General features: G+C 45.7%; 1 protein-coding gene across 2 annotated transcripts in view; it reads right to left on the bottom strand.

Annotated features, from left to right (window-relative positions):
• The window catches only part of DRC7 (dynein regulatory complex subunit 7), a 173,218-nt gene that overhangs the window by 136,934 nt on the left and 14,998 nt on the right, over positions 1–21,286 (bottom strand). For both annotated transcript variants that reach the window (XM_063945804.1, XM_063945805.1), the window contains exons 2-6: positions 20,510–20,637; positions 13,826–13,991; positions 8,951–9,076; positions 5,885–6,079; positions 5,515–5,649 (exon numbers count right to left, since the gene is read on the bottom strand). In XM_063945804.1, the coding sequence (XP_063801874.1) occupies positions 5,515–5,649; positions 5,885–6,079; positions 8,951–9,076; positions 13,826–13,991; positions 20,510–20,631 (744 nt within the window). In that variant the 5' untranslated portion in view covers positions 20,632–20,637. The remainder of the gene's footprint in view (positions 1–5,514; positions 5,650–5,884; positions 6,080–8,950; positions 9,077–13,825; positions 13,992–20,509; positions 20,638–21,286) is intronic.

Here is a 21,286-nt window from a genome sequence, read left to right as displayed (position 1 = left end):
TCCTGGTCTCCCTGTAACCTATTATTACATATTATACTGACCGCCAGGCGCAGCTCCTCCTGGTCTCCCTGTAACCTATTATTATGTGTTATACTGACCGCCAGGTGCAGCTCCTCCTGTCTCCCTGTTACCTATTATTACATATTATACTGACCGCCAGGCGCAGCTCCTCCTGGTCTCCCTGTAACCTATTATTACGTGTTATACTGACCGCCAGGAGCAGCTCCTCCTGGTCTCCCTGTAACCTATTATTACATATTATACTGACCGCCAGGCGCAGCTCCTCCTGGTCTCCCTGTAACCTATTATTATGTGTTATACTGACCGCCAGGCGCAGCTCCTCCTGGTCTCCCTGTAACCTATTATTACATATTATACTGACCGCCAGGCGCAGCTGCTTCTGGTCTCCCTGTAACCTATTATTACATTATTATACTGACCGCCAGGCGCAGCTCCTTCTGGTCTCCCTGTAACCTATTATTACATATTATACTGACCGCCAGGCGCAGCTCCTGCTGGTCTCCCTGTAACCTATTATTACATATTATACTGACCGCCAGGCACAGCTCCTCCTGGTCTCCCTGTAACCTATTATTACATATTATACTGACCGCCAGGCGCAGCTCCTCCTGGTCTCCCTGTAACCTATTATTACATATTATACTGACCGCCAGGCGCAGCTCCTCCTGGTCTCCCTGTAACCTATTATTACGTGTTATACTGACCGCCAGGCGCAGCTCCTCCTGGTCTCCCTGTAACCTATTATTACATATTATACTGACCGCCAGGCGCAGCTCCTCCTGGTCTCCCTGTAACCTATTATTACATATTATACTGACCGTCAGGAGCAGCTCCTCCTGGTCTCCCTGTAACCTATTATTACATATTATACTGACCGCCAGGAGCAGCTCCTCCTGGTCTCCCTGTAACCTATTATTACATATTATACTGACCGCCAGGAGCAGCTCCTCCTGGTCTCCCTGTAACCTATTATTACATATTATACTGACCGCCAGGCGCAGCTCCTCCTGGTCTCCCTGTAACCTATTATTATGTGTTATACTGACCGCCAGGCGCAGCTCCTCCTGGTCTCCCTGTAACCTATTATTACGTGTTATACTGACCGCCAGGCGCAGCTCCTCCTGGTCTCCCTGTAACCTATTATTACATATTATACTGACCGCCAGGCGCAGCTTCTTCTGGTCTCCCTGTAACCTATTATTACATATTATACTGACCGCCAGGCGCAGCTCCTCCTTGTCTCCCTGTAACCTATTATTATGTGTTATACTGACCGCCAGACGCAGCTCCTCCTGGTCTCCCTGTAACCTATTATTATGTGTTATACTGACCGCCAGGCACAGCTCCTCCTGATCTCCCTGTAACCTATTATTATGTGTTATACTGACCGCCAGACGCAGCTCCTCCTGGTCTCCCTGTAACCTATTATTACATATTATACTGACCGCCAGGCGCAGCTCCTCCTGATCTCCCTGTAACCTATTATTACATATTATACTGACCGCCAGGCGCAGCTCCTCCTGGTCTCCCTGTAACCTATTATTACATATTATACTGACCGCCAGGAGCAGCTCCTCCTGGTCTCCCTGTAACCTATTATTACATATTATACTGACCGCCAGGCGCAGCTCCTCCTGGTCTCCCTGTAACCTATTATTACATATTATACTGACCGCCAGGCGCAGCTCCTCCTGGTCTCCCTGTAACCTATTATTACGTGTTATACTGACCGCCAGGAGCAGCTCCTCCTGGTCTCCCTGTAACCTATTATTACATATTATACTGACCGCCAGGAGCAGCTACTCCTGGTCTCCCTGTAACCTATTATTACATATAATACTGACCGCCAGGAGCAGCTCCTCCTGGTCTCCCTGTAACCTATTATTACATATTATACTGACCGCCAGGCGCAGCTCCTCCTGGTCTCCCTGTAACCTATTATTACATATAATACTGACCGCCAGGAGCAGCTCCTCCTGGTCTCCCTGTAACCTATTATTACATATTATACTGACCGCCAGGCGCAGCTCCTCCTGGTCTCCCTGTAACCTATTATTACATATAATACTGACCGCCAGGAGCAGCTCCTCCTGGTCTCCCTGTAACCTATTATTACATATTATACTGACCGCCAGATGCAGCTCCTCCTGATCTCCCTGTAACCTATTATTACATATTATACTGACCGCCAGGAGCAGCTACTCCTGGTCTCCCTGTAACCTATTATTACATATAATACTGACCGCCAGGAGCAGCTCCTCCTGGTCTCCCTGTAACCTATTATTACGTGTTATACTGACCGCCAGGAGCAGCTCCTCCTGGTCTCCCTGTAACCTATTATTACATATTATACTGACCGCCAGGAGCAGCTACTCCTGGTCTCCCTGTAACCTATTATTACATATAATACTGACCGCCAGGAGCAGCTCCTCCTGGTCTCCCTGTAACCTATTATTACATATAATACTGACCGCCAGGAGCAGCTCCTCCTGGTCTCCCTGTAACCTATTATTACGTGTTATACTGACCGCCAGGAGCAGCTCCTCCTGGTCTCCCTGTAACCTATTATTACATATTATACTGACCGCCAGGAGCAGCTCCTCCTGATCTCCCTGTAACCTATTATTACATATTATACTGACCGCCAGGCGCAGCTCCTCCTGGTCTCCCTGTAACCTATTATTACATATAATACTGACCGCCAGGAGCAGCTCCTCCTGGTCTCCCTGTAACCTATTATTACGTGTTATACTGACCGCCAGGAGCAGCTCCTCCTGGTCTCCCTGTAACCTATTATTACATATTATACTGACCGCCAGGAGCAGCTCCTCCTGATCTCCCTGTAACCTATTATTACATATTATACTGACCGCCAGGCGCAGCTCCTCCTGGTCTCCCTGTAACCTATTATTACATATAATACTGACCGCCAGGAGCAGCTCCTCCTGGTCTCCCTGTAACCTATTATTACGTGTTATACTGACCGCCAGGAGCAGCTCCTCCTGGTCTCCCTGTAACCTATTATTACATATAATACTGACCGCCAGGAGCAGCTACTCCTGGTCTCCCTGTAACCTATTATTACATATAATACTGACCGCCAGGAGCAGCTACTCCTGGTCTCCCTGTAACCTATTATTACATATAATACTGACCGCCAGGAGCAGCTCCTCCTGGTCTCCCTGTAACCTATTATTACATATTATACTGACCGCCAGGAGCAGCTACTCCTGGTCTCCCTGTAACCTATTATTACATATAATACTGACCGCCAGGAGCAGCTCCTCCTGGTCTCCCTGTAACCTATTATTACATATTATACTGACCGCCAGGCGCAGCTACTCCTGGTCTCCCTGTAACCTATTATTACATATTATACTGACCGCCAGGCGCAGCTCCTCCTGATCTCCCTGTAACCTATTATTACATATTATACTGACCGCCAGGAGCAGCTCCTTCTGGTCTCCCTGTAACCTATTATTACATATTATACTGACCGCCAGGAGCAGCTCCTCCTGGTCTCCCTGTAACCTATTATTACATATTATACTGACCGCCAGGCGCAGCTCCTCCTGGTCTCCCTGTAACTTATTATTACATATAATACTGACCGCCAGGCGCAGCTACTCCTGGTCTCCCTGTAACCTATTATTACATATTATACTGACCGCCAGGCGCAGCTCCTCCTGATCTCCCTGTAACCTATTATTACATATTATACTGACCGCCAGGCGCAGCTCCTCCTGGTCTCCCTGTAACCTATTATTACATATAATACTGACCGCCAGGCGCAGCTACTCCTGGTCTCCCTGTAACCTATTATTACATATTATACTGACCGCCAGGCGCAGCTCCTCCTGGTCTCCCTGTAACCTATTATTACATATTATACTGACCGCCAGGCGCAGCTCCTCCTGGTCTCCCTGTAACCTATTATTACATATTATACTGACTGCCAGGCGCAGCTCCTCCTGGTCTCCCTGTAACCTATTATTACATATTATACTGATCGCCAGGCGCAGCTCCTCCTGGTCTCCCTGTAACCTATTATTACATATTATACTGATCGCCAGGTGCAGCTCCTCCTGATCTCCCTGTAACCTATTATCACGTGTTACACTGACCGCCAGGAGCAGCTCCTCCTGGTCTCCCTGTAACCTATTATCACGTATTACACTGACCGCCAGGAGCAGCTCCTCCTGGTCTCCCTGTAACCTATTATTACGTGTTATACTGACCGCCAGGCGCAGCTCCTCCTGGTCTCCCTGTAACCTATTATTACATATTATACTGACCGCCAGGAGCAGCTCCTCCTGGTCTCCCTGTAACCTATTATTACATATTATACTGACCGCCAGGAGCAGCTCCTCCTGGTCTCCCTGTAACCTATTATTACATATTATACTGACCGCCAGGAGCAGCTCCTTCTGGTCTCCCTGTAACCTATTATTACATATTATACTGACCGCCAGGAGCAGCTCCTCCTGGTCTCCCTGTAACCTATTATTACATATTATACTGACCGCCAGGCGCAGCTCCTCCTGGTCTCCCTGTAACCTATTATTACATATTATACTGACCGCCAGGCGCAGCTCCTCCTGGTCTCCCTGTAACCTATTATTACATTATTATACTGACCGCCAGGCGCAGCTCCTCCTGGTCTCCCTGTAACCTATTATTACGTGTTATACTGACCGCCAGGCGCAGCTCCTCCTGGTCTCCCTGTAACCTATTATTACATATTATACTGACCGCCAGGCGCAGCTGCTTCTGGTCTCCCTGTAACCTATTATTATGTGTTATACTGACCGCCAGGCGCAGCTCCTCCTGGTCTCCCTGTAACCTATTATTACATATTATACTGACCGCCAGGCGCAGCTCCTCCTGATCTCCCTGTAACCTATTATTACATATTATACTGACCGCCAGGCGCAGCTCCTCCTGGTCTCCCTGTAACCTATTATTACATATTATACTGACCGCCAGGCGCAGCTCCTCCTGGTCTCCCTGTAACCTATTATTACATATTATACTGACCGCCAGGCGCAGCGCCTCCTGGTCTCCCTGTAACCTATTATTACATATTATACTGACCGCCAGGCGCAGCTCCTCCTGATCTCCCTGTAACCTATTATTACGTATTACACTGACCGCCAGGAGCAGCTCCTCCTGGTCTCCCTGTAACCTATTATTACATATTATACTGACCGCCAGGCGCAGCTCCTCCTGGTCTCCCTGTAACCTATTATTACATATTATACTGACCGCCAGGCGCAGCTGCTTCTGGTCTCCCTGTAACCTATTATTACATATTATACTGACCGCCAGGCGCAGCTCCTCCTGGTCTCCCTGTAACCTATTATTACATATTATACTGACCGCCAGGCGCAGCTCCTCCTGGTCTCCCTGTAACCTATTATTACATATTATACTGACCGCCAGGCGCAGCTCCTCCTGGTCTCCCTGTAACCTATTATTATGTGTTATACTGACCGCCAGGCGCAGCTCCTCTTCTTCCTTCTTTGCCTCTTGTTTGGCTTCTTGCTGTTGCTCAAATCTACTGACAAGTTGCCTGGGGTTCTTCACACTGTACTTCTTGGGGGGCTTTACAGGGGCCTCTCCGATTTTCTGTGTGAATATGTTAATAATCAAATGGAAAGATTAAATGGAAAGATTTAGAAAATAGGATTCAACAGGAACACAGCCTGTGATGTGGTTCTAATGGCAACAATAATCACCTTCCATTGTATGTATGTGTGCATGTGAGTGTATATATATATATATATATATATATATATATATATATCACACACACTTTAGATTTCTGCACCTCACACAGAAGGAGAGTTGATGACTTTCTTACCTCTTCTGGCTTCCGGAGCAGAGGACAGACTTCTTGCGTTTCATCCATCAGGCACATATCACGACTTGCATAGCCACTGACACAATAGGCATCATAGCCAGCACCCAGCAGCAGAGAACACAGCAACACACTGAAATCAAAGCTATTTCCCTTCTGTTTCCGCAGCACAGAGTGCGAGGAGAAAAGATGGCGCGGCTGAAGAAAGAAAGAGAGGGAGATGTGCGGAAGAGGGTGTGTAAGAGTCATTGAGGATGGGAGCTTACCATTGACATTTATGGAGATCAGGTAGAATAAAAGATAAAGGATTGTGGAGGAAGCAGTAATATGTGGTTCAGATTATGGACAGCATAAATAGTGAAAGTGAACAGAAAGAAGAACATCTAATGAAAGGGTATAAAAGATGGAGATAGGTCTAATGAGTAGAAGCATGAATATGATTTATGAAAACCAAGGAGAAGATCAACAGAGGAGAACTATGGGGAAGAAGAGAAGATCAATAGAGGAGAACTATGGGGGAAGAAAGAAGATAAATGGAGAAGAACTATGGGGAAAGAAGAGAAGATCAATAGAGGAGAACTATGAAGGAAGAAAATAAAATAAATGCAGGAGAACTATGGGGGAGAAGAGAAGATCAATAGAGGAGAACAATGGGAGAGAAGAGAAGATAAATGGAGGAGAACTATGGGGAAAGAAGAGAAAATAAATGGAGGAGAACTATGGGGGAAGAAGAGAAGATCAATAGAGGAGAACTATGGGGGATGAAGAGAAAATAAATGGAGGAGAACTATGGGGGAGAAGATAAAATAAATGCAGAACTATGAGGGGGAGAGAAAATAAGATCAATAGAGGTGAACTATGGGGGAAGAAGAGAAAATAACTGGAAGAGAACTATGAGGGTAGAAGTGAAGATAAATGGAGGAGAACTATGGGGAAAGAAGAGAAGATCAATAGAGGAGAACTATGAGGGAAGAAGAGAAAATAAATGGAGGAGAACTATGGGGGAAGAAGAGAAGATCAATAGAGGAGAACTATGGGGGAGAAGAGAAGATAAATGGAGGAGAACTATGGGTAAAGAAGAGAAATTAAATGGAGGAGAACTATGGGGGAAGAAGAGAAGATCAATAGAGGAGAACTATGGGGAGAAGAGAAGGTCAATAGAGGAGAACTATGGGGAAGAAGAGAAAATAAATGGAGGAGAACTATGATTGTAGAAGCGAAGATAAATGGAGGAGAACTATGGGAGGAGAAGAGAATATAAATGGAGGAGAACTATGGGGGGAGAAGATAAAATTAATAGAGGAGAACTATGGGGGATGAAGAGAAAATAAATGGAGAACTATGTGGGAGATGAGAAAATAAATGGAGGAGAATTATGGGCGGGGGGGAGAAAAGAAGATCAATAGAGGAGAACTATGGGGGGAAGATGAGAAAATAACTGGAATAGAACTATGAGGGAAGAAGCGAAGATAAATAGAGGAGAACTTTGGGAGTTTAAGAGAAAATAAATGGAGGAGAACTATGGGGGGAAAAGAGAAGATAAATAGAGGAGAACGATGGGGGGAAGAAGAGAAAAAAATGGAGAACTATGGGGGTAAAAGCAAAGATAAATGAAGGAGAACTATGGGATGAGAAGAGAATATAAATGGAGGAGAACTATGGGGGAAGAAGAGAAAATAAATGGAGAACTATGGGGTGAGAAGATAAAATAAATGGAGGAAAACTATGGTGGGAGAAGAGAAGATAAATGGAGAACTATGGGGGAAGAAGAAGAAGATAAATGGTGGAGAGCTATGGGAGGAGAAGAGAAGAGAAATGGAGGAGAACTATTTGGGAAGAAGAAAAGATAAATGGAGAACTAGGGGGAGAAGAGAAAATAAATGTAAAACTATGGAGGGAGAATATAAGGAGGAGAATGGGGGAGAAGTGAAAATAAAAGGAGCAGAACTATGGGGGAGAAGTGAAAATAAATGGATGAGAACTATAGGGGAAGAAGTGAAAATAAATGGCTAAGAACTATGGGGGGAGAAAATCAATGGATGAGAACTATGGGGGGGAGAAAATCAATGGATGAGAACTATGGTGGGAGAAGATTAATAAATAAGAACTATGGGGGGAGATTAATGGATGAGAACTATGGGCTAAGAAGATAAATGGAGAACAATGGGAAGAAAAGAGAAGATAAATTGAGGAGAACTATAAGTTGAGAAGAGAAGATAAATGGATGAGAAATATGGGGGTAGAAGAGTAGATTAATGAAGGTGTACTATTTGGGAAAAGGGAAGATACATGGAGGAGAACTACAGGGGAGAGAAGAGCAGATAAAAAGGGAACTACGGGGGAGAGAAGAGCAGATAATTGGAGAACTAGAGAGAAGAGCAGATAAATGGAGGAGAACTATGGGGGAGAGACGAGCAGATAAATGGAGAACTATGGGGGAGAGAAGAGCAGATATATGGAGGAGAACTATGAGGGAGAGAAGTGCAGATAAATGGAGAACTATGGAGGATTGAAGAACAGATAAATGGAGAACTATGGGGGAGAGAAGAGCAGATAAATAGAGGAGAACTATGGAGTAGTGGAGAACAGATAAACAAAGAACTATAGGGGAGAGAAGAGCAGATAAATGGAGAACTATGGGGGAGAGAAGAGCAGATAAATGGAGAACTGTGGGGGAGAGAAGAGCAAATAAATGGAGAACTATTGGTGGGACAAGCGAAGATATGAGAATAAATGGAGAACTATGCCAACTAAATATTTGTTATATTAAAATATGCAAAAAACGTCGGCATTCTGGTGTTGACATGTTATATTTTGACATCACAAACAGGTTGATGTTTGTGAAGGTCAACATGTTTCTGTCAAACTAATTCTGAATGTCAACTTTTCATACCACACCCAGAAAATAACTGACTAGTTCTAATTTATAGAAGTAATGCAGAGGAGCAGACGGATGGATTGATGATAAATATGAAGATCAGGGGACAGAAAAATTAGCTGGAACTGTAGAGATATAGAGGCTGAAGGTGTATAGTTATGGGGCCCATACATCAGTGGAAAGAACCTTACCAGCTCCAATGGAGGGTCCAACGGCTCCATGGTCAGAAATTCAGATACAAAATGGGCACACTCAGACCAGTTATACAGCTCTGGGTATGGGAGAAGCGTTGGGCACATGGTGGTGCAGACAAACTTCTGTAGAAAATAAAAGGAACAGAAGGAAAAAGTGGAGTAGAGAAGCACCAGTCCCTTACATCTTATACAGAGGAAGGGAGCACTATAACCCTCCATCTTACACAGAGGAAAGAAGCACCAGACCCCTCCATCTTACACAGAGAAAATAAGCATTATACCCCTCCATCTTACACAGAGGAAAGAAGCCCCAGACCCCTCCATCTTACACAGAGAAAAGAAGCATTATACTCCTCCATCTTACACAGAGGAAAGAAGCATCAGACCCCTCCATCTTACACAGAGGAGAGAGTACGACACTCCTCCATCTTAAACAGAGGAGAGAGTACGAGACTCTTCCTTCTTACACAGAGGAGAGAGTACGAGACTCCTTTATCTTACACGGAGGAGAGAGTACGAGACTCTCCATCTTACACAGAGGAGAGAGTACGAGACTCCTCCTTCTTACACAGAGGAGAGAGCACCAGACCCCTGCATCTTACCCAGAGGAGAGAGCACCAGACCCCTGCGTCTTACACAGAGGAGAGAGTACCAGACCCGTGCATCTTACAGAGAGAAGAGAGAGTACCAGACCCCTCCATCTTACACAGAGGAGAGAGCACCAGACCCCTCCATCTTACATAAAGGAAAGAAGCACCAGACCCCTCCATCTTACATAAAGGAAAGAAGCACCAGACCCCTCCATCTTACATAAAGGAAAGAAGCACCAGACCCCTCCATCTTACACGGAGGAGAGAGTACCAGACACCTCCATCTTACACAGAGGAAAGAGTACCAAACCCCTCCATCTAACACAGAAAAGAGAGCACCAGACCCCTCCATCTTACACAGGAAAGAAGCACCAGACCCCTCCATCTTACATGGAGGAGAGAGTACCAGACACCTCCATCTTACACAGAGGAAAGAGTACCAAACCCCTCCATCTAACAAAGAAAAGAGAGCACCAGACCCCTCCATCTTACATAAAGGAAAGAAGCACCAGACCCCTCCATCTTACATCAAGGAAAGAAGCACCAAACCCCTCCATCAAACACAGAAAAGAGAGCACCAGACCCCTCCATCTTACACAGAGGAAAGAAGCACCAGACCCCTCCATCTTACATGGAGGAGAGAGTACCAGACACCTCCATCTTACACAGAGGAAAGAAGCACAAGACCTCTCCATCTTACATGGAGGAGAGAGTACCAGACACCTCCATCTTACACAGAGGAAAGAGTACCAAACCCCTCCATCTAACACAGAAAAGAGAGCACCAGACCCCTCCATCTTACACAGAGGAAATAAGCACCAGACCTCCTCCATCTTACATAGAGAAGCACCAGACCTCATCCATCTTATATAGAGAAGTACCAACCACCTCCATCTTACATAGAGAAGCAGTAGACCCCCTCCATCTTACATAGAGGAGAGAAGCATGAGATCCCCTCCATCCTACATAGAGGAGACAAGTACCAGAGCCCCTCCATTTTACACAGAGATGAACACGGACCCACTCCATCTTACGCAGAGGAAAGACGCACCAGGATCCTCCATCTTACACAGGGGGTCATTCCGAGTTGTTCGCTCGCTAGCAGTTTTTAGCAGCCGTGCAAACGCTATGTCGCCGCCCACTGGGGAGTGTATTTTAGCTTAGCAGAAGTGCGAACGCATGTGCAGCCGAGCTCTGCAAAAACAGTTTGTGCAGTTTCAGAGTAGCTCTGAACCTACTCAGCGCTTGCGATCACTTCAGCCTATTCGAGTCCGGATTTGACGTCATACACCCGCCCAGCAACCGCCCAGCTGCGTTTTTTCAGACACGCCGGCGTTTTTGCAAACACTCCCTGAAAACAGTCAGTTGACACCCAGTAATGCCCCCTTCCTGTCAATCTTCTAGCGGCCGCCAGTGCAAAGAAAATCTTAGCTAGAACCTGAGCACAACCACAAAGGGCTTTGTACCCGTACGTCGCGCATGCGCATTGGGGGGCATACGCATGCGCAGAAATGCAGTTTTTTTCACCTGATTGCTGCACTGCGAAAACCGACAGCGATCGATCAACTCGGAATGACCCCCACAGAAGAGAAGCACCAAACCCCTCCACTTTACATAGAGGAGAGACGCAACAGACTACTCCATCTTACACAAAAGACAGATGCACCAGACCCCTCCGTCTTACACAGTGGAGAGATGCACCAGACCCCTCCATCATACACAAAGGAGAGAGCACCAGACCTCTCCATTTTACACAAAGGAGAGAGCACCAGACCTCTCCATCTTTGACAGAGAAGAAAGCACCAGACACCTCCATCTTACACAGAGGAGGGACGCACCAGACATCCTCCATCTTACATAGAGAAGCACCAGACCCCATCCATCTTATATAGAGAAGCACCAACCCCCTCCGTCGTATATAGAGAAGCAGTAGACCCCCTCTAGCTTATATAGAGAAGCACCAACCCCTTCCGTCTTATATAGAGAAGCATCAGACCTCCTCCATCTTATATAGAGAAGCACCAACCCCCTCCGTCTTACATAGAGAAGCACCAGACCTCCTCCATCTTATATAGAGAAGCACCAACCCCCTCCGTCTTACATAGAGAAGCACCAGACCTCCTCCATCTTATATAGAGAAGCATCATACCCCTCCGTCTTACATAGAGAAGCACCAGACCTCCTCCATCTTATATAGAGAAGCACCAATCCCTTCCGTCTTATATAGAGAAGCACCAGACCTCCTCCATCTTATATAGAGAAGCACCAACCCCCTCCATCTTACATAGAAAAGCACCAGACCTCCTCCATCTTATATAGAGAAGCACCAACCCCCTCCATCTTACATAGAGAAGCACCAGACCTCCTCCATCTTATATAGAGAAGCACCAATCCCTTCCGTCTTATATAGAGAAGCATCAGACCTCCTCCATCTTATATAGAGAAGCATCAGACCCCTCCATGTTACATAGAGAAGCACCAGACCTCCTCCATCTTATATAGAGAAGCACCAACCCCCTCCGTCTTACATAGAGAAGCATCAGACCTCCTCCATCTTATACAGAGAAGCATCAGACCCCTCCGTCTTATACAGAGAAGCATCAGACCCCTCCATGTTACATAGAGAAGCACCAGACCTCCTCCATCTTATATAGAGAAGCACCAGACCCCTCCATGTTACATAGAGAAGCACCAGACCTCCTCCATCTTATATAGAGAAGCACCAATCCCTTCCGTCTTATATAGAGAAGCATCAGACCTCCTCCATCTTATATAGAGAAGCATCAGACCCCTCCATGTTACATAGAGAAGCACCAGACCTCCTCCATCTTATATAGAGAAGCACCAACCCCCTCCGTCTTATATAGAGAAGCATCAGACCTCCTCCATCTTATACAGAGAAGCATCAGACCCCTCCGTCTTATACAGAGAAGCATCAGACCCCTCCATGTTACATAGAGAAGCACCAGACCTCCTCCATCTTATATAGAGAAGCATCAGACCCCTCCATGTTACATAGAGAAGCACCAGACCTCCTCCATCTTATACAGAGAAGCATCAGACCCCTCCATGTTACATAGAGAAGCACCAGACCTCCTCCATCTTATATAGAGAAGCAACAGACCCCTCCATGTTACATAGAGAAGCACCAGACCTCCTCCATCTTATATAGAGAAGCATCAACCCCCTCCGTCTTACATAGAGAAGCACCAGACCTCCTCCATCTTATATAGAGAAGCACCAGACCTCCTCCATCTTATACAGAGAAGCATCAGACCCCTCCATGTTGCATAGAGAAGCACCAGACCTCCTCCATCTTATATAGAGAAGCATCAGACCCCTCCATGTTACATAGAGAAGCACCAGACCTCCTCCATCTTATATAGAGAAGCATCAACCCCTCCATGTTACATAGAGAAGCACCAGACCTCCTCCATCTTATATAGAGAAGCACCAACCCCCTCCGTCTTACATAGAGAAGCACCAGACCTCCTCCATCTTATACAGAGAAGCATCAGACCCCTCCATGTTACACAGAGAAGCATCAGACCTCCTCCATCTTATATAGAGAAGCACCAACCCCCTCCGTCTTACATAGAGAAGCACCAGGCCTCCTCCATCTTATATAGAGAAGCACCAACCCCCTCCGTCTTACATAGAGAAGCACCAGACCTCCTCCATCTTATATAGAGAAGCATCAGACCCCTCCATGTTACATAGAGAAGCACCAGACCTCCTCCATCTTATATAGAGAAGCATCAGATCCCTCCGTCTTACATAGAGAAGCACCAGACCTCCTCCATCTTATATAGAGAAGCATCAGACCCCTCCATGTTACATAGAGAAGCACCAGACCTCCTCCATCTTATATAGAGAAGCATCAGACCCCTCCGTCTTACATAGAGAAGCACCAGACCTCCTCCATCTTATATAGAGAAGCATCAGACCCCTCCATGTTACATAGAGAAGCACCAGACCTCCTCCATCTTATATAGAGAAGCATCAGACCCCTCCGTCTTACATAGAGAAGCACCAGACCTCCTCCATCTTATATAGAGAAGCATCAGACCCCTCCATGTTACATAGAGAAGCACCAGACCTCCTCCATCTTATATAGAGAAGCATCAGACCCCTCCATGTTACATAGAGAAGCACCAGACCTCCTCCATGTTATACAGAGAAGCATCAGACCCCTCCGTCTTACATAGAGAAGCACCAGACCTCCTCCATCTTATATAGAGAAGCATCAGACCCCTCCATGTTACATATAGTGCGGACTCACCTGCACACCGCACTCATTCAGTGGACAGATGAATAGGGGCTTTCTGTCGGGATAGAGGTGCGTGTACTGACGCCAGAAGTTCTCAGACAAATTTAGCAGCATCTGTTCCTGAGGAGAATTACTAGTGTAGGACAATGGGAACATTATGGCCTCCACCGTAGCTTCTCTGCAACACAAGTCACCATGTTCTTTAAAACTCTTTACATTGGTTAAAGTATTTTTAGAAAGGTTGGTCATACAAATATCACAATAAAAACATTCTTAATTTCCAGAAATAAAGTACAGCTAGTGAGCAGCTAGGCCCCTTTCTGCTGTCTTTTTAGCTGCATCTGTGAACCCGGCAAGACAAGCCCCTTTATTAGCTGAGAGCACAAAGCTCTGAGGGGCAGATGTATTAACCTGGAGAAGGCATAAGGAAGTGATAAACCAGTGATATGTGCAAGGTGATAAAGGCACCAGCCAATCAGCTCCAAGATGTAAATTAACAGTTAGGATCTGATTGGCTGGTGCCTTTATCACCTTGCACATATCAATGGTTTATCACTTCCTTATGCCGTCTCCAGGTTAATACATCTGCCCCTAGATTAGCTGCGACCACAATGCACTAGATTAGCTGGGAGCACAGGGCACTGGATTATCTGGGAGCACAATGCACTAGATTAGCTAGGAGCACAAAGCCATGGATTAGCTGGGAGCACAATGCACTAGATTAGCTGGGAGCACAGGGCCCTGGATTAGCTGGGAGCACAGGGCCCTGGATTAGCTGGTAGTACACTGCTCTGGATTAGCTGGTAGTACACTGCCCTGGATTAGCTGGGAGCAAGAGGCCCTGGATTAGCTGGGAGCACAGGGCCCTGGATTAGCTGGGAGAACAGGGCCCTGGATTAGCTGGTAGTACACGGCCCTGGATTAGCTGGTAGTACACGGCCCTGGATTAGCTGGGAGCAGAGGGCCCTGGATTAGCTGGGAGCACAGGGCCCTGGATTAGCTGGTAGTACACGGCTCTGGATTAGCTGGGAGCACAGGGCCCTGAATTAGCTGGTAGTACACGGCTCTGGATTAGCTGGGAGCACAGGGCCCTGGATTAGCTGGTAGTACACGGCCCTGGATTAGCTGGGAGCACAGGGCCCTGGATTAGCTGGTAGTACACGGCTCTGGATTAGCTGGGAGCACAGGGCTCTGGATTAGCTGGGAGCAAGAGGCCCTGGATCAACTGGGAGCACAAGGCCCCGGATTATCTGGGAGCACAAGGCCCCGGATTATCTGGGAGCACAAGGCCCCGGATTATCTGGGAGCACAAGGCCCCGGATTATCTGGGAGCACAAGGGCCCTGGATTAGCTGGGATCACAGGGCCCTGGATTAGCTGGGAGCACAGGGCCCTGGATTAGCTGGTAGTACAGTAAAGTACACCAGTGTGTATTACTAGTTATAGCGCATGTGTTGTTGGTACCCTTTGATGTAAAACCCTGGGAAATGTGTCAGTGAGTAATGAGTACACCTGTGCACCTGCTGGGTGACCTGGGAAATGTGTCAGTGAGTAATGAGTACACCTGTGCTCCTGCAGGGAGACCTGGGAAATGTGTCGGTGAGTAATGAGTGCACCTGTGCTTCTGCTGGGTGACTTGGGAAATGTGTCAGTGAGTAATGAGTGCACCTGTGCTTCTGCTGGGTGACCTGGGAAATGTGTCAGTGAGTAATGAGTGCACCTGCTGGGTGACCTGGGAAATGTGTCAGTGAGTAATGCGTACACCTGTGCACCTGCCGGGTGACCTGGGAAATGTGTCAGTGAGTAATGAGTGCACCTGTGCACCTGCTGGGTGACCTGGGAAATGTGTCAGTGAGTAATGACTACACCTGTGCAACTGCCGGGTGACCTGGGATATGTGTCAGTGAGCAATGAGTACACCTGTACACCTGCCGGGTGACCTGGGAAATGTGTCAGTGAGTAATGAATGCACTTGTGCACCTGCTGTGCAACCTCGGAAATGAGTCAGTGAGTAATGAGTGCACCTGCTGTGAGACCTGGGAAATGTCAGTGAGTAATGAGTGCACCTGTGCTCCTGCTGCGGATGACAGAGATGAGAGGGAGACAAGGGAGTGGGGGCAAAGAGAACAGAGATGAGCGATCGGGAGATGGGGGTGTAAGGGGGAGATGAGAGATGAGGTGAGGTAGGGGATGAAGATGAGAAATGAAAGGGGGGAGTGAGGGAGACAGAGATGAGATAGAGGAACATGGGGCAGGGGTCACAGACGAGAAATAGGGAGAGGGGTGATTAGGAGAACAGAGAATCAAAGCAAGAAGGGGCTGAGGCGGACATAGATGAGAAACAGTGACAAGGGGTACAGACATGACAGATGAGAAGAAGAGGGGGTTGAGGGGGGAAAAGATGAGATACAGGGAGAAAGGAGGGGCTAGAAGGGGAACAGAAATGAGGGAGAGGTACACAGGGGAAAGTTAGAAGTGAAAGGAGAGACCGGAAAATGGTGGGTTGAGGGGGACAGAGATGAGAGACAGGAAGATCGGAAGAAGAGTGTAAGAGAGATGAGAGATGGGGAAACCTGCATGACAGTCACAATAACTAGTGACCCAGAATGTGCAGGATCCAAAATACTAGTAAAGCTATACTGTATATATAAGTTGTGATTAGCAAGGAAATTGGGTTTTTTGGAGTTTTCTTGGCGCTTCACTGGACTTGGTGACAGCCTCTTAACTTCCCTGTTGGACTTATCCCAATATTGTCCAAATGTTATCTAAAAGAATGTGGGGGTTGTGAAGAAGATGGCGCTACCGTGTCTATAAGGATGAGCAATAGGTGGAAAATCCAGATATATACTTATCCTATAATGTTCGGATCTCTTTTCCAGATTAGGTTTCCTTTCTAGGTCTTATCTTGGACTCAAAGGTACATAGAAGACATAATAGGAGAAGGATCATGTGTAGAAACTTTCTGACTTATAGTTCTACAAGTTGGTGTATTCAGGATGTGCCTGAATATGAATCCTTTCTTCACAAGTGTGGTAGAGGTGAACTAACCTCACTTACACAACAAAATATCTTCAATATCTTATAATGGTATCTCTCGTTCTTTTGTTCATATAATCAATAAAACTGTATAGTGGTAAACAGTCAACAGTGTACCTCACTTACATAGTGAGGAGCCAGGTTACACGTATCACGGTATCTTTGTCATATGATGCAGAATATGACGTACCATTGCTCACGGTAGGAATGGTGTTGGTCCTCATGTAATGGTTTCTTCACATCAGGCACATTTTTGTGGTGGTGCAAAACCATAAAAAAAAATATTTTGTACAAGGTAAACAATATGTTAAGATATATAAGAATACATTAAAAACTTTTGGAAATACATAAAAAAACCTTTCAGCATTGAGCAGGGGGGGAGGGGGTCCTGACATGGAGACCATCAATTTGGGGAGCAAAGTTCCTGTTCTAAGCTCCTGGAATCAAATAGGTAAAAAATAATATTGGGTCTTACCTTATCAGGAAAACACACCCAACCCGCACCAATGCCTCCTTTATGCCAACGTGTTTGGAGTCTATAGGACTTTTTTTCAAGGCATAAGGGCATGTAATCACAGGTCCTGTATTTATAGTCACAAATATCTGTATGGGAATGTCGTCACTTCCGGTTCCGGATTGATACGTCCATAAATTATGTACTTTTTATGTTTATAATAAAAAGTTTAAGGTTTATATTGTCTTGGCGGTATTAGGAGGTGATTTTTATCCTAAATTAAAGTTATACAATCGATCGCGTTCGCCAACTGTATTGGTCGTCTATGATTTTCCTTGAATGCTGGTCTATATTGATAGCCTCTTGTTTTGGGATCCCAGCTCTGATTATCTTGTTGATATCTATTCCCTCTTGTATTGGATTCTCATCTTTGATTGTCTTGTTGGTGTCTATTCCCTCGATAATATCCTCCATTTAAATTGTTTTCTCTGTATCATTCCCCTCTTAAGTGGGTCCTTCTAGTGTACCCATTTCCTATATCCAATTGATCTCTTTCATAGTGGTGATATGTCCTTGTTTGTTCCGGTTCTTATCTATTCCATTCTTTATATCGATTCCTTCGATTGAAGTGATATCTATTTCTTTCTCTTTCTTTTTGTGGTTCTTGTATATTTTGCCGACTGTGAGGTGTCTCATCTCTTTGTTTCCTTTCTCCAGTTTTGTTGTGTTTGGTTGTAGTTTCCGCTTTCCATTGTGGTCCATGGTCTTTCTTCTTTTGTTCTTTAATGATGCCAAACTTATAGTAATCATAGTCCCTCTGTAATTTTCCTTGTTTTTTTCTTGATTAGGAATTCAGTATTTTTGGCAATTTTTTCTGAAATCTCCTTTTCCAATGATACAAAGGTGGGGAGTGTGTTATAAGGTTGTATCAATACTTTAAGTATATCTATCCTTTCGTTCACCTCTTTTAATTTTTCTTTCCTTTCCTTGATTATGAGAGCCATGAGTGAAAAGGAACATGTTTCCAATATGCTATCCCATCTGGATTGAAACTCTTCTGTGCTATCTTGGAATGTTGGTGGTTTATTCATCCTCAGTCCGTTGGGAATGATTTGTTCCTTGGAATATTTTTCCAGAGTGGCGATCTATCACCAGGGACGGTTTTCCTTTAGTAACCACTCACCCATACGCTCCATAGCTGTTCCAGGTTGTCATCTGTCATCTCAATTTCTTCCTCTGCGAAATGTATCTTACAGACTTCCGTCTTCAAGATGGTGAAACATGATTTTAATACGAAAAGATTGCTATACACATTAATTCGTTTCAATAATTTATATCACCAATAAACTACATTTCCCTATATCCTTAGGGCTTTCTGTGGTCTATTTCCGGTGAAATCCCGCAACCGCACTTCCAGGAAATACATTCCCGGGCACCCAGGACTACATTACCCACTATTCCTGGCGGCAAGATGACAACTTCCGGTCGCGATTACTTCTGACCGCAGCTATTTCCGGTCGCAGTGACTACATTACCCATTACTCATGGTGGCAAGATGACAACTTCTGGTAGCGGCTACTTACGACCGTGGCCACTTCCTGCGGCGGCGAATGCGATCGATTGTAGGATAATGTATCGATTTTTAGGATAAAAATCACCTACTAATACTGCCAAGACAATATAAACCTTAAACTTTTTATTATAAACATAAAAAGTATTTAGTTTATGGACGTATCAATCCCATTTTGGAAAACCGGAACCGGAAGTGGCGACATTCCCATACAGATATCTGTGACTATAAATACAGGACCTGTGATTACATGCTCTTATACCCTGAAAAAGAGTCCTATAGACTCGAAACGCGTTGACCTAAAGGAGACATTGGTGCGGGTTGGGTGTGTTTTCCTGATTATTTTTCACCTATTTGATTCCAGGAGCTTAGAACAGGAGCTTTGCTCCCCAAATTGATGGTCTCCATGGGGGTCATTCCGAGTTGTTCGCTCGCTAGCTGCTTTTAGCAGCAGTGCAAACGCTAAGCTGCCGCCTACTGGGAGTGTATTTTAGCTTAGCAGAAGTGCGAATGAAAGAATCGCAGCATTGCTACAAAAAAAGATTGTGCAGTTTCAGAGTAGCTCGAAACTTACTCCTAGCTAGCGATCACTTCAGTCTGTTTAGTTTCTGTTTTGACGTCACAAACACGCCCTGCGTTCGGCCAGCCACTCCCCGTTTCCCCACCCACTCCTGCGTTTTTATCGGGCACGCCTGCGTTTTTACACACACTCCCCGAAAACGGTCAGTTACCACCCAGAAACACCTACTTCCTGTCAATCACTGAACGATCAGCAGTGCGACTGAAAAGCGTCACTAGAGCTTGTGTAATATTACATTGGCTTTTGTGAAAGTACGTTGCGCGTGCGTTCTGCACGCCATACGCATGCTCAGAAGTGCCGATTTTTAGCCTGATTGCTGCACTGCCAACAACGGCAGCTAGCGATCCACTCGGAATGACCCCCCATGTCAGGACCCCCCCATCCCCTTCCAGCCCCTGCTCAATGCTGAAAGTTTTTTATGTATTTCCAAAAGTTTTTATGTGTTCTTATATATTTTAACATACCTTGTACAAAATACATTTTTTATGGTTTTGCACCACCACAAAAGTTTGCCTGATGTAAAGAAACCATTACATGAGGACCAACACCATTCCTACCGCGAGTAATGGTACGCCATATTCTGCATCATATGACAAAGATACCGTGATACGTGTAACCTGGCTCCTCACTATGTAAGTGAGGTACGCTGTTGACTGTTTACCACTATACAGTTTTATTGATTATATGAACGAAAGAACGAAAGATACCGTTATAAGATATTGAAGATATTTTGTTGTGTAAGTGAGGTTAGTTCACCTCTACCACACTTGTGAAGAAAGGATTCATATTCAGGCACATCCTGAATACACCAACTTGTAGAACTATAAGTCAGAAAGTTTCTACACATGATCCTTCTCCTATTATGTCTTCTATGTACTTTTGAGTCCAAGATAAGACCTAGAAAGGAAACCTAATCTAGAAAAGAGATCCGAACATTATAGGATAAGCATATATCTGGATTTTCCACCTATTGCACATCCTTATAGACACGGTAGCGCCATCTTCTTCACAACCACCACAAGTTTTGATTACCGACTGATGTAACATCACTACTCACTCTGTGCTGTCCACGTCAGACGCCTCAATGTGCGACAAGTTCTCCTGGATATCACTCAGAACATCATCCTTCTCTACATCCTGCAGCTGCGGCTCAGTCATACTTTCTTCCAGGACCTCCATCTCACCCTGAAACCCCCAAAGCGTTATTACACTGTCATGTGTACACCAAGCTGGGATACCAGTGCTACCTGTCGGCTTCTCAGATTGGTGCTAATGATAGGAGTAAGCAAACTACACTGTTATTATATATCAGCCACACTGAGGTCACTGACAGTTGGTCTGACTCCTCCCACCAGTGTCAGTGATGTCAGCCACACTGAGGTCACTGACAGCTTGTCTGACTCCTCCCACCAGTGTCAGTGATGTCAGCCACACTGAGGTCACTGACAGCTGGTCAGACTCCTCCCACCAGTGTCAGTGATGTCAGCCACACTGAGGACACTGACAGCTGGTCTGACTCCTCCCACCAGTGTCAGTGATGTCAGCCACACTGAGGTCACTGACAGCTGGTCAGACTCCTCCCACCAGTGTCAGTGATGTCAGCTGCACCGAGGTCACTGACAGCTGGTCTGACTCCTCCCATCAGTGTCAGTGATGTCAGCTACACTGAGGTCACTCACAGCTGGTCTAACTCCTCCCACCAGTGTCAGTGATGTCATTGCCTAAGAGTATTTATTAACAGTTTCTCATATAGACAGACATTAAGGGGGAATTCAATTAGCCCCCCAAATTTAATGGGAATAAAAACGAGGGTAACTTTTTAGCTTATTTGCAT

This window comes from Pseudophryne corroboree, chromosome 11 (genome assembly GCF_028390025.1).
Source record: "Pseudophryne corroboree isolate aPseCor3 chromosome 11, aPseCor3.hap2, whole genome shotgun sequence".
NCBI classification, from domain to species: domain Eukaryota; kingdom Metazoa; phylum Chordata; class Amphibia; order Anura; family Myobatrachidae; genus Pseudophryne; species Pseudophryne corroboree.
Note: the sequence above shows the minus strand (reverse complement) of the source record. Positions and strands in the feature narration are given on the sequence as shown.